Source organism: Astatotilapia calliptera, chromosome 16, assembly GCF_900246225.1.
Source record: "Astatotilapia calliptera chromosome 16, fAstCal1.2, whole genome shotgun sequence".
Taxonomy (NCBI): domain Eukaryota; kingdom Metazoa; phylum Chordata; class Actinopteri; order Cichliformes; family Cichlidae; genus Astatotilapia; species Astatotilapia calliptera.
Window position 1 is genome coordinate 10340669 of NC_039317.1, and position 17554 is coordinate 10358222.

The following is a 17554-nucleotide window of genomic DNA, read 5'->3' on the forward strand; positions in this document are numbered from 1 at the left end:
CTCAGCAGAGCCATGTGAGGAGCCCAGTTTCATCCACACACAAGCGCTGGCGCCTTGTTAAATCATCAAGTTAACTGGAAGCACGAAGAAGTCGGGTCTTTTCTCAACTTTTGTTTAATGCAAAGTTTCTTCGTCTGTTTTCAGAAATAAAAGTTTAGCAGATGATATGAGAAGAAAATTATTTTACAGCACAACCAGCAGATTACTCTGATTGTTCATCTATAGACATATAGATATAAAGCAACACGGAAACTTTCTGATGTAAACAAGATAACTGCTGATAGAGGAGAATTCACAGGGATGCACTGTGTCCGGAGGGAAAATGAGTAATGAGACTGAGGCCTTGTCTTTTCAGGAGCATTGTGACCTGAATTTGGCTGGAGCTGAACGTGCCTGTGCAGAACAACAGCTGGACTCAACGCTCACTGAAGTTACACTCCAAGATGAAATTAAGACAACAGAAGTCCTCAGTCAGCACACTGAGGGCAACGTGCACATACGTAGAAATGCTGACTCGGCGTTCTTGGAACAACAAACAATAGCAAATAATTTCACTTTTTTAGACAAAAGCACATAAAACACTGTTTGTGTTTGATTGACTCAAAATGCTGTTAATGAAAATAGCATCCGTTCATGCATTTTTCATCAGCTGTTGCTAGCTAGTTATTATTTTTTTTCAGAAACAACCAGTTCACCCTCCTCTGCTCTGTAGGCGCTTGTTGAGCAGCTACACTCTGTGCTCGTGAACTCGACTTCCTGTTCTCTGTGGACACGCTGTGATGTAGCTGACGAGTACATATAAAGAATGCTTCCTGTGACACCAGGAAAAAAAGGACCATGTAGTGCAGGCTAAAGACCAACCAATGTATCAGCTGATGTTATCTATATGCCAGTCTATCAATGTCTGCATTTATTTTTTTTAATAAATAAGAGATGGGAGAAACCTTCTTCAGGGAACTTATGAGTGTTGAAGTTGGATAGTTTGTCCACCAGAGGATGTGCCACATGTTGCCCACACCTGTTTGAAGTCCCACAAACACAACAGCCAGCTGATCGTATCAGGTCAGACAGACAAATATTAGAGAGATCTTTTTATGTTTTGTACGTCTCAATAAGACGGGAAACATCATAGGACAATATATCTGAATTTTGAATTTTAAATCAGCTAATTTTGTTACTAATGTTAGAAAATACTGGCAATCACCAAGGTCACCACTCAGGTATCAATTTCAGAATACTAGCTGACTTCCTTCTTGTGTTATTGCATTCAGAAAATGTTCAGAAAACATGACCTCTGACATTGAGGTCAAACTCGTCCGAGATTATTATTAGACACACTTATGGTATCAATTTGAGCTTCTACATTGCCTCATTCTCAACTTTTCGCATTTACAAACATTTACTTTATTTCAAGCTTTGACTAACTTTGAAACTGTAGCACCACAGGGCAGAAAATAAGGCAAAGCTAAGTTTAACTAAATCCATCATGCACCATTTCCCAGTTAGCTACCTGACGACAGCAGCTTCCGGCAGCAGTCAGAGTGCGCATTCAAGGCAGCCAGGTGAAGAGGAAACATCCCGTGGACTCCTCGCCTTTGGAGAAAGACATGGGTATCTCTTTATCTGCATAACACGTCATTGTAACCAATAAAATTCTCAACAAGTCAACAAATAAACAAACAAACCTGGTGCAGTCGGCTCCGCTGGTGATAAGCGTGTTGATGAGGAGCTCGTGGCCATAGCGAGCAGCAATGTGAAGGGGAGTGTTGCCATCCTTGTCCACACTGTCGATCTCTCCGCCTGAAACAAAACGCGAAAAAAATAATGACCCAGTGGAGTTAAGGCAGCTTTAAGACACCGCGAGACAAACACAAGCATAAAGAAGTCTCACCGTTCTGGATGAGGGTCTGGGAGCGAGTGAACCGTCCGTGAACCGCAGTCATGTGGAGAGGACTCTTTCCATCCCGACTCTAACGTGGACAGAGAAGAAAAAAAGCTTTCGAATGAAACACGGACTTCAGACTTCAGTGTTTTTAATGAGCACCCTTAGCAGAAGAACACCCCCAAAGCGTAATGTTGCCACTTCTGTGCTCGACTCTGGGGACGGTGTTCTTTGGGTCACATTCAGTATTTTCTAGAATATTTTTACATTTCGTAATCCTCTCATTCAACATTCTAGAATCCTGGTAATATTTATCATTTAACATTCTGCAACTTCCCTGTTGCCTTTGGTGGACAAATTATGCAACATCAGCACTCATAAGATAACTGAAGGGTATTTCTCCTGTCTCTGCTTTACTTTGCAAAATTTAATTAATCAGCAAATAGCCACAGTTCATTTATTTAAACACTTTAAAATCATTTTCAAGAAAGCCCAAAATATTGACTAAAAAAGTTTTTAGCTTTAGCATTTAGCATGTTGTACCAACTAGCATGTCCACAGCATGTCTTTATCCTGTCTTCCTGCTCTCACCCCAACCGGTTGCAGCAGATGGCCCCGCCCCTCCCTGAGCCTGGTTCTGACGGAGGTTTCTTCCTGTTAAAAGGGAGTTTTTCCTTCCCACTTTCGCCAAAGTGCTTGCTCACAGGGGGTCATATGATTGTTGGGTTTTTCTCTGTACGTATTATTGTAGGGTCTACCTTACAATATAAAGCGCCTTGAGGCGACTGTCGCTGTGATTTGGCGCTGTATAGATAAAATGAAATTGAACTGAGCTGAACTACTCGAACTGTCGACACAGACACTTCAGGTTCAATTGCAGCAGCACTCGTTTACCACAGAATACTAAAACACCTCTTAATGTCTCTAAACTTAAGTCTATATTTTTTTGTTCCATAAAAATAAAAATAAACATCACCATTACCCTCGATATACAATAATAGCTGGGCTCCAGTCTTGCCAGTAACTATATTTCTCTGTACCTGTACATTGACTTCGGCCCCATTGTTGACCAGGAACTCCAGGCAGAGCGCTCCGTGTGTGGAGGCAGCAGCAAAGTGCAGCGGGGTGAAGCCTTTGTTGTTGGCCTGGCTGACATTGGCCCCATAATCAATCAGCTCACTGACAACAGCGTCCTGACCATTGAAACAGGCCACGTGGAGAGGCGTGTTTCCAAATGCATTGGGCTCATCTATCTGTGGTCAGAGAAAACAGAAACATATAAAGACTAGGTAAACTCTTTCAAGGTGCAAAGGGAAAACGGCACAATCAGCTCAACGTGACTAGTACTTGTCAAATCAGTTATAACGCGATTAAAAAGCAATAAAGCTAGTAAAAATATTTAGGGCATATTTGGGTTAGATAATAGTTTATGTTTAGATAAAAGTAATAGACTGTATGCTTATGCTATATGCTAGCTAAAAGAAGTGAACGAAATGGTTCACTTACTGAGGTCAGCAGCATATTTCTGAGGTATATAAGAATGAGCTGGCTCTAACTTGTGAACGATGCAATGAATGCTGGTCATGTTAGGATTGGTCTGTTCACTCAAGAAGGGACTGTCTGTCTATCTCTGTAGGGCATTCTGAAGTAAACAAGCAGGCGTATGAGTGACACGCAGAAGGAATGTTTTGAGGATTTCTTTTTAGATTCAAGGAAAATCTGACTCTATGTATCCTTTTTTTCCCTCTTTTATTTAGTTAGTGGTAGTTTTCACATTGAAACAGCAGAGGTACAGTGATGGCATTTTGAAAAGCTGGAGTGGGATCTAACTACTCTCCACAACATCCTCTCTACTGTGAGGGATCACTCGAAGCACTCGGAGTGAAAGTAAACTTCTGAATGTATTTTTGTTTGCAATGTGGACTGTTTGAAAATTAGGGACAAAAGCGTGTGTTTACGTGGGTGTATGTGTCCTGACCTCAACAGACAGGTTGAGCAGGTGTTTGACGACGGCAATCTGTCCACTGGAGGCTGCCGTGTGAAGCGGAGTGTATCCTCGTTTGTCTTTGCAGCTGATCTCTGCGCCTTTGTTTACCAGCAGGCACACCACATCCAAGTGACCTGAAGGGGGATTATAAGAAACACTGACACTCAGCTGATTGGTCGTCCTTTTCACCGAAGCACTGCTCCGATGAACCGCTGATGTCTTTGTAGACCTTAGAGGTTGTTGTTATGTTTTTGTTGGTAGGTTTTTGTTATGTTTGGACTGGTTTTCCATTTCCTTTATCTCTGTGACATGTGCTTAACAACCTTCACTTCTGTCTCTTACCCATGAAAGCTGCCCAGTGCAGAGCTCGGCCATCCTTTTTATCAAAGGCATTGATGTTGGCTCCTTTAGTGAGGAGAAGGTTTACCATCTAACAAATAAACAGAAAGGACATGAGAAGGAAATATTAGAGGGAGGTGTGCGCAACAGGATGTGTGAGCGGGCGGGTCTTTTTATAACAGCATTGTAAATCCATCTCATCTCTCAGCCCAGTCGCCGCATAAACACACCGGAGGGCCTATCGAGCAGAAATGAAGGCACCGTCCATTCAGCTCCGCTCCACAAATCTGCCGCCTCTCATTGTTAATTTTAGATCTGGCACGCTGGTGAATGATTCTGTCTATGATGAGGAGTGCTTCAAAATGCACAGCCCACTTAATAATCCCAGTGACACAGCTGCACTCGCCCACCTGTTTCCTTCAACCAAGCTATTCAACCAGAACAGCACAAAGGACGGTTACGTCACAGCCTGTTTATTTGTGAACTGCAGTGTGAAGTGCAACCGAATGTGGCCCCACTCTGCAGCTTACGTGCTGATCATTTACTTCCAGTGCTTAAAAAGACGGCTCCAGGCTGCTTTACCTCAGTGTGGCCGTTGAGGGCAGCGTGGTGGAGAGCAGTGCGTCCACCACGATCTGACACGTTGACGCTGCTCAGCAGTGGGATGATGATCTCAGCGCATCGCAGCGCGTTATTCGCTGCTGCGACATGCAGCGGCGTCTGCCAGTTCTTGTCCCGCGCGTTCACGTCAGCAGAGTGGCGGATCAAGACTCGAACAGCCTCCTGAGGAAGAATTTGGAATTTTGCACATACCTGAATCATGTGACACCTGAATAAATGCAGTCCAAGCCTGCAGATAAACTGATCAGTCAACTGATATCTCAGAACATTATTTAACTAATGAAAGTAATGCCATTAAAACAGGGTAAGCTTCCTCTTTGTAAATCCCCTCCTGACTAACGTACTGAGACAGTTTTTACTTCAGCTCTTTTCTTTAGCTAGCGCTATCTAAGTGGTGCTAATCTTTGAAATGGGAGGAATTTTTTTAAAGTGGCTTTGAAACAAATAAATAAAGAGTTTTCTTGTAATGATGTGAGTTTATAGGTTTTTTAACGGAAGACACTCCCACTGAGATGTCACATGAAGCTCCGCATAGGCATCAATGATTTTACAATTAGCCTTAATGTTCTAATTAATATTAAAATTATCAGATATTATTTATTCTAATCTTTTTAGTATATTCACCTCATTTAGGGATTTCCTCATACTTCATGCTGTTGTTCCTATAACAGTATTTATTCTCAGTAATCAGCACATCAGTGAGAACACAGTTAAACCTGTAACACGTCCTAGGACTGTTTAACATTAACTGAGCAACATATTTTCTGTATATACAGCTGTGCAAAAGTCTTGAACCACAACTTATTTCCTTATATTTTGCTTTCAGGGAACCAGACTTGGACTACTTAATCGAATTAGAAGAAAGTACATGATAAATGGACCGATTCTTACATAGCGCTTTTCTACTCTACTGGTCTGCAGTACGGGGGCCCCACAGGGAACTGTGCTGGCACCGTTCCTCTTCACCCTGTACACTGCAGACTTCTCCATCAACTCCCCCACGCTGCCACCTACAGAAGTTCTCTGATGACTCTGCCATAGTCGGCCTCATCACAGGTGAGGACGACTCAGAGTACAGACAGTGGACTGTGGACTTTGTGGACTGGTGTCAGCAGAACCACCTGCTGATCAACGCTGGGAAAACCAAGGAGTTGGTGGTGGACTACCGGAGACGCAGACCCACCACACTGACACCGGTGAACATCCAGGGAGTGGACATTGAGATAGTGGACTCTTATAGGTACCTGGGTGTTCACCTGAATAATAAACTGGACTGGAGCCACAACACTGATGCTCTTTACAGGAAGGGTCAGAGCAGACGCTACCTGCTGAGGCGGCTGAGGTCATTTGGAGTCCAGGGAGCGCTTTTAAAGACCTTCTATGACTCTGTGGTGGCATCTGTCATTTTTTTACAGTGTTGTATGTTGGAGCAGCAGTTTATTGGCAGCTGAGAGGAAGAGGTTGGATAAACTCATCAGGAAGGCCAGCTCTGTTCTGGGATGCACCCTGGATCCAGTGCAGGTGGTGGGAGACAGAAGGACTCTGGCCAAAATAACATCTCTGATGGACAGAGTCTCCCACCCCATGCATGTAAATGTTGCTGAACTGCAGAGCTCCTTCAGTGACAGACCGCTGCATCCTCGATGCATGAAGGAGCGTTTCCGCAGGTCCTTCCTCCCTGCAGCTGTCAGACTGTACAATCAAAACTGCTCCCAACAAACAGATGTTTACATCTGCGCTGTAACTGCAATAAGTTAATCAACCAATTCGCACTACAACCTGCTTTGCCTCTTATCTGTAGTTATTTTTATTTCACTTAATAATAGTACAGTACTCTGTTTATAGTAACCATTATCCTTAATCTAAATATGTAAGAAAAATTGTGTATGTTTCTGTTCTGTGTCCTGTGTACTGTTTGTTTGTATATGTGTCTTTCTGGCTGCTGTTACAGCCAGATTTCCCCTTGTGGGACAATTAAAGGATTATTCTGTTCTACTCTGAGTACTCAAAGCACTTTACACAACTTGTACATTCACTTGAGTACTTTTGGTGTCGAACTCCTCGAGGGCCGGCGTCCTGTAACTTTTCCATGTGTCCCTGCTGCAACACAGCTAAATAATATTAGTTGGTCATTAGAAAGACTGTATAGAACTGGACTGCAGGTGGCAATTCAGCCATTTGATTCATGTCACAGCAGCTCCTGAGTGAATGAATAAGGTGCAATAAAAGTACTTTTAGAAATACATTTTTTCTTTAAAACTTGCACTTTTATTTAAATATACTTGAGTAGGGTTAGGTGTCAGGTGTGTTGCATCAGGGACACATGGAAACACTTCAGGATACCGGCCCTCGTCATTGTCATTCCTGTGCTTACTATCTAACATTCATATGCGTTCATACTCCGATGGATGCATCGGCGTTAGCATCTTGCTCAGGGATATTTGGCATGCAGACTGGAGCAGACTGAGATCGAACCCCTGACCTGCTCTACCACCTGAGCTACAGCCAACCCCAGAAGCTTGCCAAAGAGAGCTCAGGCTATGTTGGTGAATTAGGATGTTCATTCCAGACATTGACTTTCAGCCTTGTAAGAATTGTACAAACTCTGCTTTATCCTTACAAACTATATTTCCCTGGTTGTTTGGTCATGTTTCAACTTCCCATTTCCCTGGCAAAGAAATGAGGGGTGGATCAAGACTTCTGAACAGTTGGAATATCTTGCACTTAAATGTAAAGACAGTGATCAGAATTTGAAAATAAAGTTAATCTGTCACATAAATACATACAGTCTAATAAGCAAGAGCTTGCTAAAACTCTAACCACTCTTAACGTGTACATATAAACCCATGATACTTGGTATCTATAAATGGGCACACAGCCAGTGGATCCTTCAGCTAGTCCTGCTATGATGAATTACCAGTATGGATACTGGGAGTTATGCAGCCAATGAACTGCTGTAACCCAGATTCCTTAAGATGGAGAACAGCGTGAGTTCTGGTTGAGACCTGAAAAGAAAAGTCATCTGTCTGCTTTCATGTAAAACACACCGAGGTTCCCTGACTGCACTGCCTGTGTGTGTGTGTGTGTTTTCACCTCACTCCGAGATGCAACAGCGCGATGGAGAGGGGTCAGCCACATGTTATCTTTGGCGTTGACACGTGCCCCTGCAGAGCAGAAACACAGCATGGCAAACACGGAAAAGATGTAACTTCACGTTTACAAAGCACTCTGGAAATTTCCTCACAGCTCCAGGAAACACCAGCCTTCCACTTCCATCAACTAACATGAGCCTTAGATGCATCCATACGGTGATTACTTTCACCAGAAAATGATGAAGCATATTGAGGGCGACAGTCAGGACGCTAGTGGCCGGGCTACGTAAAGTTTTAGCCAATTTAATATTATCAAAACAATGTAGGGGTTTGTTTGTGTGTTTGTTTTTAAATTGGACACGAGCTAACTGTATTTTATCTGGGATGCTTTAAATGTCATAAAGCTCCACATCTACACTCATTCAATAAAAAACAACAACAAAAACAGCTGAAATCTGCAAGAAAGACGTGGCGTGTTTTACCCGAGAGGATGAGGAGTTCGGTGATCTCGCCATCGCCCAGGAAGGCTGCTGCATGCAGCGGAGTGCGCTTCTCTGCATCCTGATGGAGGAACAGTGGTGCGTTATGAGACAAGTGACCCTCCCACATATGAGCACATGTCACACAGTTACAGTCCTAATTGTCTTCTGGCAATTTTCCCTCTGTGATGGTTTCTGTTATCTGCTTGTATGACTTTGCGGCTGTTTGATCGAGTCTCTGTGGTTGTTGTCGTGGGGGGGGTTGCCCCTTTGTGGTCGTTTCTGTGTCTCTGTGTGGCAGTTATATGTGTCTTTATGTTTCTTTGGGGGTGTTTTTTGTCTATGTGTGGCTCTTTTGTACATGCTTCCAGTTGTTCTGCATTTTTCTCGAAGGCAAAGCCAGTCTGCACAGCAACATTTAGAGCGCTCTGTGGAGTTTTCCTGTAAACACAAAAGCCTCTGTTTACATTTACCAAACATACAGCGTACCATCAACAGATGGATCTGATAACGAAATCTATAAGTATTTAAATCCAGTGCTATTTCCATTCATGCAGCTGGTATGAGGTCACAGATGAGTAGAGGATCAGTGACCTCGTGCTCAGAGCGTCTCATTGAATAAATGCCCATCACACTGGCTGAGTGGGCTGACATAAGCAGAGAGGACAGCCCCGACATGTGTTGTGTATTTATACCCATATGAGCAGATGTGTAAATAAACACTCACCCTGAACTCTGGTTTTACTGATTCTTAACTCGGAGCCCTAATTCCCTCATTCTAAAACAGGAAGTGGGGGTTGGAACGAAGAAAAAGGTGGTTGCCACCCAGTCCAGTTTTATTTCCCTAAAAGCTGACTTTGGGCAAAGGAAACTTTTTCTGCACTAAAACATGCACGCTTACAGACGATGGCGAGAACACAAGTGCTTTGTGTGAATATTTGTGTCCTGGATGAACAGAGTTATGGTGAAACCACTTAAATTAGATTGATATTCTTTATAAATTCAGCACATGCAGGGTGAACTTTTTATCATGTGTCACTTATACACATCTGTCATGTTTATAAATGTAGAAACCAAGAGCTAAAAAAAAAAAAGAGCTCACTCTTCCTCCACTTCACAGCAGCAGCCAGTGAGGTAAATACCTGCATACAGTTTATTTGTGAATACAAACCATCTGCTCTGTGGAAAATATGAATAGGTGAGTGTTTCACATGCACAGAGACAGAATGCCTGTTTGGTGTACATGTGACCATACCAGAGCGTTGATGTCTTCAGACTTGTATATGAGCATACGGATCTCTTCAGAATCTCCACTGAAGATTGCCTGGATGAGAGGAGGCTGTGGGGACGAGAAAGAACAGTCACGTGACCACTACGGCCGTTACAAAAGGCTATGATCCTTCCCACGGTATGAAGTGCTGCCTATGTGTGCAGTACTTAAAGCTGCAGCGTGTACAAAAACTGCAGACTGTACACAAAAGAAATGCAAGCCTTCCCTTACTTCTTATATCTCCCGTTTCTCTGTGAGACAGAGAAACTACTGTGGAAAATTTTTGGTAGATACACATCACAAAAATAAAAAAGGGCTCAGTGTCTCCGATGCCCCTATTATTCTTTTCAGGATGAGAGAGGTGAGGTAAATACAGGCCCAAACAGCAGATATCAGAGGCTTTTGAGGAATGCAAAAACACAGAAAACTGGGACAACATGTGGCGGACTTAAAGGCCAGTTTTTAGGTTCAGGTTCATGCAGGTTTTGCTAAACAGTATTAAAGCCAAATATGTTCTTTAAATGTTTGTATTAAATAAATAAATAAATTTAACAATCAAAATTGTCACGAGTGAAACAGCAGCCAATGTCCAAAGGCAAACCCTGAAAAGGAAGATTCTGACAAATTAGAACAAGTTCTGGTTCTTTGGAAGCAAAGTATGAGAATATCATTTTTCCTGATTACATTTCTGTTAACGATTAACCTGTTTTGAAACAAGCATGGATTAAATTCTGAAACACAATCATGATCTATGCACTGACATTATATAAACTCATGACTTTTTAAAACTGTACCTCTATTTTCTACTTTAGCCTATGAGGATTGCAGGTAATGTACCCAGTTTAGGTTCAGTTTATCTCATTCTGCTTAATCTATTAAATTATCAGCTAGCTTTATTTTGTTTAGGTTATTGTATCTAATGTACAATAACCTAAACAAAATAAAGTCATTATCACTGGTGTTATACTATTTGGGCTAAAATAGCAGGTGATGTTAGCTTGTTCAGGCTAGCAAAGGAGCTAACTATTCTTTTTTTTAGGCTAGTATGTTATGTTGCTATGATATCATTGTCATAGCAACATCAGTAGCAGGTTAATATCATTACAAAAAATTTTAAGCATTAATATCTAAATATGTTTCTTTATTGTTATTTTTATAAATTATTAATATTCTGAAGGCGGCAAATTTGTATTGGGGAACAAGAGTAACAGGATGCTAAGGACTACCAGTTTTTAGAAAATGATTTTTTTAAAGACAACAGCAAATGCTCCCATTTGAAAACGTGAAAAACAAACAGATATAGCTCCTTTACTTAAAAAAATACTAAAAACACAATTACAAATATAGTCAAAATGTCTCAATTTAAAATTTTGCAAAATTGAAACCGAAATGTAGATGATGTGTAGATTGTGCTCATTGTGTTATTTATGAACCAGGCTGAGCAGAGGGAGGCCTCACTTCACTTCCTGTGCGTTTCTGCTACTCCTGCCTCACTTCCTGTTACACAGTCTCTCCTTCTCAGAAACCTGAGAGAGGAACCAACCACAGAGAAGTTTTTCACTTCTGCTTTAAAAAATACAGCACGCCACAACACTTCTTCCTCATCTGACTGTTTCATTCCCCTGAATGTAATTTTGCTGCAGCATCCATCATCTCACTCACTGCTGAGAGTGAAGGCAGACACGTGTGCACAGCATGTCGCAGGACTGTAGCTGTTACTTTTACTTGCAGTACACAGGAGTTGCTTTTCTACCACACTAATGTTTAAAGCTGCTAGTTCAGATCAGATCTAATGTGTAACACTGACAGAGTCACACAATAATGCAAATGAGCTCATCTATGCTCGTTCCCACACTCACAAAGTTGCAGTGATGGAGTCAGGATTATAGGCATATTTAGCTCGATGCTTAGTGGCTGTAACAAAAACACTCAGCTGGCATCTCTCAGGAGTTGGCTGGTACTGCCACAAGAAGGCAACGATTCATAGGATGTGTCAGGGGAATACCTTAGTAGAAAAGCTAGTGTCCTCTGTTGGGAACTCTAGTAAATAAATCCAATAACTCAGAGAAATGCTAAGTGAGAAATGCAGTGAAGCTTGAGGAAGACAGGTTTAGACAGGAAATGACATCAGGACTTGGCTTTCTGCACTAGTCTTCCTGGTATATCATCCCCACAGGCTATTTCAAACACAGGAGCTCATTATTGCAGCTTGCACACATACACGCACGCAAACACAAACACACACACACACACACACACACACACTTCCCATTAGCCTTAAGGCAGAACCAATGTGACCAACATCCCGTTAGTAACCAATAACAATGAGAAAATGCTCTTCAACGTGCAGTGTCAGCCTGCCGGTAACAGCCAAACATATTTGGCCATAACATATGCCTTTTTGTGTTAAGGATCTAATAATTATATATTTTAAATAAAAAGTCACACTTCTTCTATTCTCAAGTTCAAGTATGTCAACTGTTTAAAAGGCCCAAACTCTATAAATCAGAGAAATCGAACACGTGCTCACACAAGAGCTACTAGAAGAAAATTTTTGCAGTAACTCTGAAAGCTGATGAATATTTTTACTACTTTTTTGGTGGTGACTACAGACCAAAGAAAGTCAGTGACGTTCAGCAGTTTCAAGTGACTACTGGCAAAAAAACAAAACCACTAGTGCCTTGAAGTAGGCATGTCCCAATATAAACCTATCTCAACTTTGAGGTGTGCAACCAATGAGACTGCAGAACACATATGACTCTGTAATAAATACTTTAAAGGTTCTCCATTCACTAAAATTAAAAACAAAAGACAATGTTGATCTCTTTAAATGTTACTGTTTTATGACATCTACACCTGGTGTAATCCTCTACAAAGCCTGGATTTAACAACAGGTTATAGGGATGCGGGAGATGTTTTTAACACTAGTTACTAGTCAGGAGCCATTGTTGTTTGTGGAGTAGCAATGCTTCCAAAGGCTAATGTTAGCTTAACATTTATGAAAGCACCTGACCTTATTTTTCTTTGGTCTAAATCAGTAATTAATAGAACCCTGTTTGGGCCACAAACAGCAGAAGACGTGGAAATTCACTGAGCTTTATTTGTTGGTGCAAAAATGAAGCCAAGATGAAAGTTCCTTAAACCTAAATTCCACGTGAAGGCCAAAGACGTGGTTGCAAGACGACTAATGTTGTCCAGTTTAGATTCATCAATCAGCTACCATTAACATGTTTTGGCTTGTGCTATCCTGTTTAAGCTAATGGAGTGCTGCTTCTAAAAGCAAGCTGGGTCATTAGCATTCAGTACATGTGTTTTTTGGGGGAATTTCTGAACACTGATTTTACTAATCGTGAACAAGAACCGAGTGGAACCAGCTATTAGAACCTGAGGTTCTGGGCCGGTGCAGGACAATCCTCTCTCCACCTTATACTGCACAAACATCCTGCATCTGATTACCAATGTTTTCATTCCACTGGCATCCTCCAAACACACTAGCAGGCTAATCTGAAATATATGTGCTCTGCAACAATGCCTTAATTTCCGCTGATGCCTGAGGTAACAGGCCTCATACTGGCTCAGTCTCTTCTCCTCAGGCTCAGTGGCACACTTCAGACTTCCTCAAACAGTGAAAGCGTAAGAAGTTTCGTTTTGTCCTTGTAATTACCTGGAAACGTTCCTTGTAATTTCCTGAACACGATCCACTATTCAGCTTTGTAAAGACAATCCTATGGTTTGGGGCTAATTATAAAGAAAGTTGAGAACGTTTTGAAAGTTGAGTTTAACACGAACAATTACGTATTTGAAAAGGACAAAATCGTTCCCATTTACTTCTGTTTGCAGTCATTTTTAAAGAGGTCTCAATGTTTCACCTGCTTCAAATCGTGTGCACATCTACAACAGACACATTACTGTGCTTTGGCACAAAGTCAGAAGTCAACGACTTCCTGTACTTCCTTTGTGTTCTGCGATGAGGTTTTTTTTTACCCCACAGAGTCTTTCATTTCCACGCACGCACAAAAAACGAGAGAGAAAAAAAGTTGATGTTTATTCACAAACACATCCGAGGAATTTTAGACATGACGTCAACCTCGGAATCAATTCAGCAGATGACAAGTTAAAAGAGACGTTACAGCAGTGGGATTGTTATGGTACCCGCTGTTGATAAGCCCGGGATGAAAAGAAAAAAGTTTGAGGCATCCAGTTATCAGGCATCATCAGCATGTCTGAAAATAACAGGAAGTGCTACACTTCTAGGTCATACACACAGACACACACACACACACACACACACACACTCTGACAGCAGCTCTTGCTTCCCTCAAGACATATCTCACATGGCCACATGAGAGCTCTGCAGAGAGATGCTGAGTCAGTTAACGTTGAAAAAAAATCTTAATGTGAGATTATGAAGGACCTCTGAGGGTCGTGATTCTCAAAGTCCTGTTTTAATAGGTGGTGTTGCTTTTGAATTTTTATTTACAAAATCACGTACTTTTACACTTCCATGCTCACATCTGCTCAGAGAGGTGTGTATCTGTGCTGCTGCCCACAGAGAGATCTTTGTAGTCACTGTGTATCTCTTCATTTTCTGCCCATATGTAGCTGGTTGTCTATGTGCAGCCATCATTTGTCTATTTGTAGCTGTTGTGTGTCTTTGTTATCAACAACTATCTCTTTGTAGCCAGTAAGTGTCTCTTTGTAGCAATATTGTGTCCTGTAGCTGTTACAAGTTTCTTTGTAGCCTTTAAATGTTTCTTTGTCACGTTTGTGATTCTTTTTGTAGCAGTTTGTCTAATTGTACTTTTTAACCAGTGTGTGACTGTAAAGTAACATAACAGTCGCAGACTGTGCCCGAGTTTTAAATGTAAATGTTCAAATTTATATTTCTCTGAACACCTTTAGGGCTGCTTGTTTATGACTTGTTTAAATAAAAATTCTTATTTTTCAACCTCTGCTGAAGAGTACTGTACACATCATGTCAAGTATGTCTCCTTGGGACAATTTAAATTTTTGGAGTTGGAGGTCATTTTGGAGGTCCTTCACAAGGAATCTGAAACATTACAGCACTGCTGACATACAGCCAGTAAGCATTTCTAACATTTTCATTGTGGGGCACAGGTACAGGGACCATACAAATGCACTCTTTGTCAAAATGCAAGCTATTAAATTCCAAGGCTTGGTGCAGCTTAAAACAGTGCAAATAATGTATAAAGTAAGCAATAAATTGCTTCCAAAAGAAATCTGTAAATTGTTCATAGAAAGAGAAAGTGGGTATAACTTAAGAGGGAAATGGAATTTAAAAATACAAAGTGCTAGAACAACTTTAAAAACTACGTCTATCTCAATTGCAGGAGTTAAATTATGGAACAGTCTAACAGAAAAGAAAGTAAAAACATAAAACAGTTTAAATTAAAATATAAAAACCTAATTTTAAATAAGTATAAGAATGAGGAAAACGGGGTTAACCCAGGACGGTAATGTTGCTGGTAATGCTGTTTCAGTTCTTTTTGGGGTTTTTTTGTTTGTTTGTTTGTTTTTCCATAACCTGTGAATCTGCAAAGTTACACATTCTGTATTTTTCATATGAAAGAAACTATACTGTGGTGGGGTTTGCTTATTTCTTGTTTTTGATTTATGTATGTTTGTTTTGTTTTGCTTTATTTTTGTTTCATATGTTGTTTGTTTAATTTAAGACTAAAAGAATTTGCTCGATTTGTTGATATCTTGAAATTAACAAGAGCCAAACTGATAGCTGTGAATGACTTCAACTAATAATTCAAACCTCAAATTTAGTCTGTGTACTTTAAATTCAAAGAAAAAAGAAAAAAAAAAGAAACACTGTGGTTGAAAAATTGAGTTTCAAAAAAATGGACAGGTTAAAATCATTTTAATATTATACTGAATAATTCATCAAGTAAATATTTCAGCCAGAATTCTACATAAAAATTGTCTGATTAAATCGCCTTCAAAGTAAAATATTCTCTAAGCTCCTCTTCGACATGTTCAAGGTGAAACAATCAGTCAATAAACAGAAAAAGAATTTCTTTAAGAAAAATTTTAAAACAATACCCACTGAACGAAGATTTTAGCTTTTTCAAAGACAACTTTAAATTTTGCGGTTTAATTACAGAGCACAATAGCTTCTGATTATCAGCTAGTTCATTAATTCACAGTTTACCACTGAACAGATTAGAAAAGCACTATATAAGAAGAAAAGCAGGATCTATAAGAACAAAAGACATACTTGGCTTTTGTTCATTTTTACCAAGAAGCAAGTTTAATAAGTCAGTTACAGATTAATTACACTATACTGTGTGCACCAAAATGCACATTTTATATGAGTGTTTTTAAAAGATTTTAAATGAAATGATGATAAATCATCTCATGGGCAAAAGATGGCCCAGAAGTAGAAGCAATACAATTTACATGGGCTGAGTGTTACTACTCTGCAGGCTTTCAGAAACTGGCCAATGGGTTTGAAGGCGGACTTTTAGGGAGGGGACCTTAAAGAGGAAGCAGCCTGATTCAGACAGGTTGCACTGAGAGGATGCATAAAGAGTCAGTGATCCATACTTACAACTGTGAACTGTGCGAGTCTATTTTAGCAAAGTCCAAGAATACAAAGCTTGAAAGTATTGTTTTCAAACTTAGGGGCCTTCCCTGAGACATACTCGGGTACTTTGACTTCAACACAGTAGTTACTGAAGACATTAACAGCTTACAGGAGGAAACAGAACAGGAAATGTGAGACAGATGAGCTGTCACCATTTTAACGACATTTACAACAAATAATAAGGCCATTTTCTTTTTTTAGTGTTATGCTAATTTATTGATAGAGTCCTGTGCCCAATCTGTAGGGAAGGAATCTATTTTATTATTTTCTAGGCTGTATAAAACTAAATAGCACAACATGTGCTACTGAAACACTTTCCTACCACACAGGAGGAGAAATACTGTGCTTCTGCAGGTCTGGAAGCTAAGCTAACTGGCTAGCTGGTCCTACCTGGTCGGCCAGTTTGAGAACAGCCATCTCTGGGTCAGCTCTGGCTGCACATCCACTCCCTCCGACACCGCAGCACCATGCACGGTGCGATGCTGAGCCCCGCTCCGCCTCTCCTTTCTCCGCTCTTCCCACGGGACTTGAGGCGACTAGGTGTAGCGGTGTGGCTTTGTAGCTCTCTAGGAGTCTCACGGGCAGACGCTGAGGGTGATGGAGGCCGGGCCGAGCACCAGGGCCATCAGCCCCGTTCCACTGACGCTATCTGCGGCTACGCTGCTGAGCACAGTCGGCCGCTCGGAGTCGCTGGGAGGCGGGGAAGCAGGAACGGCTCGACCGACCGGTGTAAACAATCCACATTTATGGCTGCTGCTGCTGATCTTCTGTTGATGCTTCTGCAAGAATATTCCAAGCGTCTCTGCGAGCTGTACACCGCCCACAGAAGGCTCTCTATCCCCCAGACTGCACAGCCTGTAAGCCTCCCAGAGAGGCAGCCAGGGTGAAGTCAGCTGAACGGAGATCACACAGGAAGTTCGTGCTTGTCTCTTTAGATGCAGAAGTGGAGGAGAAGCTTCCTCAGCATCAACAACAAGCAGAATACCCCTCGCTGCTGCCATCCACTGGATACAGAGAGAGGCCGAAACGCAGTTACACGATCCAAAAATAAGTAACACAAAGCATGAAAAATGAATGCGTGTAAAGAGAGATGGCTGTGATGACTGCAGTGATGTAGGTTATATAAAGACGTAGTGTAATTTTCATTCCAGATATTTGTTCATGAATTAGTCCCACTTCAAGTGACAAATGTAATTTCTGATAAGATGGGCAGACATCAAGCACCATGTAGACAGAGCAGATTGTTCTTTGTGGACTAAAACCAGTTTAAT

General features: G+C 41.2%; 1 protein-coding gene across 1 annotated transcript in view; it reads right to left on the reverse strand.

Annotated features, from left to right (window-relative positions):
- ankrd44 (ankyrin repeat domain 44) overlaps positions 1 to 17264 on the reverse strand; it is a 32669-nt gene extending 15405 nt beyond the window's left edge. Inside the window, 11 exon segments of the mRNA XM_026144544.1 lie at positions 1511 to 1593; positions 1686 to 1800; positions 1892 to 1970; positions 2923 to 3135; positions 3861 to 4003; positions 4212 to 4299; positions 4791 to 4991; positions 7923 to 7993; positions 8404 to 8482; positions 9656 to 9739; positions 16674 to 17264. Of these exon segments, the coding sequence (XP_026000329.1) occupies positions 1511 to 1593; positions 1686 to 1800; positions 1892 to 1970; positions 2923 to 3135; positions 3861 to 4003; positions 4212 to 4299; positions 4791 to 4991; positions 7923 to 7993; positions 8404 to 8482; positions 9656 to 9739; positions 16674 to 16700 (1183 nt within the window). The 5' untranslated portion in view covers positions 16701 to 17264.
- Between the last annotated feature and the right edge of the window lie 290 nt (positions 17265 to 17554).